This window comes from Bombyx mandarina, chromosome 11, assembly GCF_030267445.1.
Source record: "Bombyx mandarina strain Sakado chromosome 11, ASM3026744v2".
Lineage (NCBI taxonomy): Eukaryota > Metazoa > Arthropoda > Insecta > Lepidoptera > Bombycidae > Bombyx > Bombyx mandarina.
Window position 1 is genome coordinate 9,372,086 of NC_143218.1, and position 6,000 is coordinate 9,378,085.

Genomic DNA, 6,000 nt, shown 5'->3' on the forward strand with positions numbered 1-6,000 from the left:
AGGTGGTATATACGAAAACCCTACAACATAATATACATATTCCATATGTATGGGTACATGCACATATATATGTTCATATATGTATATAAGATTAAAAATAAATAAAATATCTTTAAGTGTAAAATAAAGTGTAAATTTATCACATAATAATATAAGACGCATGTTTTAATGCTTTGAAAACATATTTATTTATTCATTGGTGTTGGTCCATACTGTATAATGCTTTCTTGTTCTTTATATTTTGGCTTCGGCACGGTTTGTGCATTAGCCAGATTTTTATAATTTGCCGTTTTAATTATTTACAGTTTATGAATAATAAAAAACGAAGGAAACTAATCGCCACATAACATAAATGATTAAAAACGAATTAAATTTATAAATGAGATGACATGTGATGAAATATAATCTCAGTAAAATGGTGGTCATTTACTGAGACTTTTTCAGTGGACTTTTTGGACGATCCCAAGAAGCTATGTGCAGCAGCTTTATCTCATTTTCCCACAATTGTCCACTTTCACAGATACTAAACAGTTAATAAACCACCGTTATTACGCATTTAAACCTGAAGAAACACTAAATAGACAAAATAAAACAAATCACACAACTTTACTCCTCGCGTTCCCGCCAAAAAGTCCAATGGTTTCTTTAGTTCTGCACAAACTAATGTGGATAAAAAGTTGTGTTTCTTTGTATCTAAAAACGAAAACTGCTTTTTTATTTAAAAAAAGGAAAGAAAGGGTTATAAAAAAACTTCCACTGATCATATAAAATACTAGCCGTACTCGCCCGCTTCGTTTTCGGCATTTAAAATTAACATTATTATAAGGAAGTCCAACACTCATATAAATATTAGCCTATCTATTAAGTACATGTATTTTCTACATGGATACCATGTTTCAAGTCAATCGGATGCATGGTTCAGTAGTTATAACGGAAGATCTGTAAAAACCACTGTAGATTTATATATTAGTACTAGCTGACCCGGCAGACTTCGTAGTGCCTCAATCGATAAATAAAAGACCTAAACTCTTGTATAAAATAAACTAAAAAATCAAACAAAAGGCATCCGTCCGACGGGGGGGGGGGGGGGGGACATCAAAGGAAACACAAAATTTTTATTTATATTTAATTCCGAGCATTTTCATATTTATCTACCTTTTAAACCTTCTCTGAACTTCCACAAATAATTCCGTATAATATTATCAATATTATCGTCCATAATTATTATAAAATATTTTTTGTATCTCAGGAATGTGGACAAGATAGGATCATAATAACAAATTACATTATTATTTTTGCAACGTTTCGGTCTTTTATTAGACCTTCATCAGGCATCTTAAATTACACATATTGATAACCAACAATATAAAAAGGTCCACATTCCTGAGATACAAAAAAATATTTTATTCCATATAATATTAGCCTATTCATTAAGTACATGTATTTTCTACATGGATGCCAAGTTTCAAGTCAATTGGATGCATGGTTCAGTAGTTACAACGGAACATCCGTAAAAACCACTATAGATTTATATATTAGTATAGATATATAGATAGATTTTAAGGAAATGCACATTGTATAAAGCGCACGTCGGTAAAGGGGCACCTGTACATTACAGCACGGGTTCAAGGCGGGGGAGGTGCTGTGCGGGGTGCGGGAGCTGACGCGCCTGTCGAGCCGCGCCGAGTTGCCGCTGGCCGCGCTGCAGCGCCGCCCGCTGCCCGACCACGTCGACCCCCACCACCTCGAGCGGCACCTCTCGGCGCACGACTTTACGGTAACCTTGCACTCGATGAAGTGCTGATAGCTCGCTCGTCGTTTCGTACACGTTTTTTTTTGTCACTCCGTTAACGGACATTTGGCAAGTCGTCCTTTTAGTCGGCCGTTGTGATTCTTGAAAAAATGGCGACTGGCGATAGCTCTCTCGTTTCGTACACGTTTTTGATATGAAACTTCTTTAGAATCGTTGTGATTTCAAACTCGATGAAACGAAAAAAAAGTCCATAGAGACACAAACACATTAATGTATAGGATTATAGGATTCAGCCGGCGAGAGAACGAGATAGAACACATTAGATGCTCTCGGTCTCCTCTTTGTACGACTCTTCGTAGCATCCCCACTATCGTCTATTAAACATTGTCCATATGTATGCTCCTGTGTAGTGGGATAGTCAGTATATGTATATATATCTATATCTTATTTATAAGTTTCACTTCTACCGTGTGTGACTTCCTCACACACACATCCTTTTTTTTGTCGATCCGATTACTGACCTTTGGCAACACGTCCTTTTAGTCGTCGTGATTCTAGAAATAATGACGACTGGCGATAACTCGCTAGTTTCGGTTCGCGTTTTTTTGTCGACATGTTAACGGACCTTTGGCAACTCGTCCTTTTAGCTGGTCGTTGTGATTCTAGAAAAATTATAGGTTCTATCTGGAAATGATGTCAATTCACGTTCATGTTCATTGTAATAAGTCAGCATTCTTCATACACGTTCACTTTTCAAGAAACAAAAACGAAATAGATTTATGAAATGAAACAATTAAACGCTATGAACCCCTAAATAGTTAATGTTGCATATTTAAGTAACTTATTGTGTTGGTCCGAACAAGAATGGGAGTGTGAACTGATGTATTTGAATACGTAAGTTAATCAAACACCAAATGTCAGTCCAAGCTGTAGAGTCTTAAACGGTAAGTACCGGCTTGGCTCTGACCCTGGCATTGCTGGCGTCCATGAGCGACGGTAACCACTCACCATCAGGTAGGCCGTATGCTTGTCTGCCTATAGGGCAATAAAAAAAAGCTTGTCTCAATGTCATCCTCATTAACAGCCTATTTTAGTCCACTGTTGGACGTAGGTAGGGTAGGTAGACCTTCGTCCCTCCACCTTGTTTGTTACTGGGCTTCCTACACTACGTTTACCCCGATCCGCAGTCTCCAGTCCAGAATTCGTCTACCCCAAAGTTTATCGCTTCTGCGACAGATATGACCGACCACTCATTGTCACTTTAGTTTGCTTCCGTTGAGTTATGTCGGCAACTTTCACTCATAATATGCGATTGACTGCGTTTCGTTTACGATCTCTCAGAGAAACACCGAGTATCGGAACAGTTCTGTTCTAAATGTCGGCGTATCGGCTCCATAGGTCATGACGGCTAGGACGCACTGGTTGTATAGACTTTTGTCGTTAGGTGTTGCGGAATGGAGGACGAGAAAATTCGACGAAGCTTACCAAAAGCTGCCTAGACCCAATGAATACTTCTAGTAGCTTCACTCTTAAAATTGTTTTTATCCAATAGTAGCGTCTGCCCTTAGTAATACTTATCGATAACTTCGTGAAACTAATGTACCAATGTGTCTAAAGTGTACCTTAAAGTGTAGTGTAAATAAAAACTTATACTAATTTAGTTGTTACTCAAGTTTGGATTTTCTCCTGAATGCCACAGATCCACATAAAACTATAACGAATCTTAATTATCAATCGTAAAATATGTTTAACAACGACCAAGACTAGCATCTAACACGAGCGACATGGTACAGTCGTCAGATTAATAATTAAGCTAACGTTAAATGACGAAATTAACAAAAGTTTTTTTTTTTATTCGATAATTGCAGGAGGCCTTTGGTATGACTCAAGAAGAATTCGCGGTTCTGCCGGCGTGGAAACAGACTAACATGAAGAAAGATCTCGGACTGTTTTGATCGATCAGCCTTTTTGCACTTGTTGGATCTGTACACTGCGCGTCCGGCGCGACCGATCGCGACGCGAGACGCGGGATCGAGGTCGATGATACATTTCTATCGATAGTCGAAGCCCGACTCTAATCGACAACATTCTTGCTGAGAGATATCGATAAGTGTTCAGTAGTATTGAGAAATGCAGTCGATGTTGTTTGTTCGCGTTTCATGTAAGTCCCGATAGACGCGCGAGACACAATGAAAGTCTCCCGATTAGATTAGTATTTTGTAAATCAGCAGCTGTTTCGTACTTTTTTACCGAGAATGTCAATGGATTTGATGTAACTAATAATTTTAAGGGCACGCTTTAAATCTATAGTTAATCGAATGGAACAATCGTTTTCTACTAACTAACGTTATGTACCTAACTATGTATTCGCTCTCGTGATATTATCATATAGCCGCGGTAAGGACTAGGCGATGTAGCCGTTTAATGCGGATTTGTTCGTTGGAATTGTGTCTTTGGTAAATATAGTATTATCGATAATGTGATATCCACGACTTTGCTTGTTTTGTATATAATTGTTTTTATATTTATTCCCTTACAACCCTATTCTGTCTGTATACATTGATATGCACATTATTATGATTTTTAAAATTTTGTAAAGTACTTTAGTAGATGTTTTTTTAATCGGAGTTTTTAGTCGAACGTGGATGTGACATATCGATAGGTTATCGATATCGATAAATAGAGATATTTTTTGATACGACCGTCAGGTGTTGTCGAGTAGCGCCAAACGCCAAATAGGGTTGTCTCGCTACGTCCGTCGACAACACCCGCCGAGTAATGTTCAAACTATCATTATTTGTTTATTATCCTAGTTATACAAACATGTAATTTACTTATTGCTCGCTTTAGTCAGTAGGAGTTGTATGCGACTGTCGTTACGTCATGCACAAATTGGAAACGCTAAAACGACGTTATTTAGTCGCACGTTTTACATAAACATAATAATGTAATATTTTTAACACATCACATATCTACTCATTGCTACTATTTATATAAACCGTGCGTTAGGTAGACCACGGTGTATTTGATATATGGCACTGTTTGCCGAGTATGCCTTAGGTTAACTTAGGTATCTTTTTTTTTATATATCCTCATCGATTGACATAATACTGCTGACTTTTTTTTTCTAAATTATACGGTATGACAGTTTCTATTTAAAAAAATAATAATAATGAAAAATAATTAAAACTGTGCTCCGCTCGTACTCCTTTTTTTTGTATTTGTATTTTTAGTACTTCATTACTACTACATGCTCTGTTTTCAATATTATCGATGAGTAGAGTTCGCTAACACACAATGAAATAGTTTTGTATCTTCAAAGCCCCTCATTGCATTTAGGGTCGGCAGAAGGCGGCCGTCAGACATCTCTCAAGTCCGGTTAACGTTTTGCTTCGGTTGTGTTACTTATACTTATGATTATTATTGTATTTGAGATTTATTTTGTATAATAATGATGTAATAAATTGCTAAAAAAATGTTTTCGTCGTTTTTTTTCCATTAATGACCTACCTATAGAAACAGAAGGTTTAATTATGTGTTCGTCCTCGGTGTTTTTTTTAATTGTCATTGTAGGTAGACGAGCATACCGCCAACCTGATGGTGAGTGGTTACCGTCACCCATGGACTTCAGCAATGCCAGGGGCAGAGCCAAGCCGCTGCCTACCGTTAAGCCACAAGCCTCGTTTGAAGAAGGACAGCTCAATCCAAAGCTGGATGGTACGTGGTAAAAAAGGTCTCTGGAAGCGCACTGTGGACTAACGCTGTGGCTCCAGGAAATGTGAATGAACTCTACTCCAGTGGCGGGCGGTGCGATGGCAAAAACGAGATGCTGGAATCATCTCAAACAATTCCTCAGAGCACTCCCTGTGTGTTCGTAATTCATCCGACTGTAATGAAGCTTGATACAATTCTTTCAGTAAAGGTCTCTCATGGTATTAAGTGGGGTGCGACCGTGTTTTATGTATACAAATGCCGTAATTAAGAAAAGAATAGACTATTAAAACCGAGTGTATCGTGATGATAACTAAACGTATAGGTTAAGGAATGAAAATGTAAGTGAAGGTTATGGTTGAGACAGAAATTATGCTCTGTCCTTGTCTTGCAAAGCAGGGTTAATGTGAAATTCGTATGCAGAACGTAATGGTGGGCGAAAAACTTTGATTCTCTGGTTAGTATGAAGACGAAATGCTTTTTTATTATTCGTTTATCAACTACGCTGAATAGTACATCATTTTTTCGAACTTTCT

The 6,000-nt window shown here is 37.6% G+C and overlaps 1 protein-coding gene across 15 annotated transcripts in view; it reads left to right on the top strand.

The window, feature by feature from the left end:
- Svil (Supervillin) overlaps positions 1 to 4,787 on the top strand; it is a 211,211-nt gene extending 206,424 nt beyond the window's left edge. For all 15 annotated transcript variants that reach the window (XM_089730870.1, XM_028173249.2, XM_089730872.1 and 12 more), the window contains 2 exons: positions 1,619 to 1,777; positions 3,622 to 4,787. In XM_089730870.1, the coding sequence (XP_089586996.1) occupies positions 1,619 to 1,777; positions 3,622 to 3,708 (246 nt within the window). In that variant the 3' untranslated portion in view covers positions 3,709 to 4,787. The remainder of the gene's footprint in view (positions 1 to 1,618; positions 1,778 to 3,621) is intronic.
- The last annotated feature ends 1,213 nt before the right edge of the window (positions 4,788 to 6,000 follow it).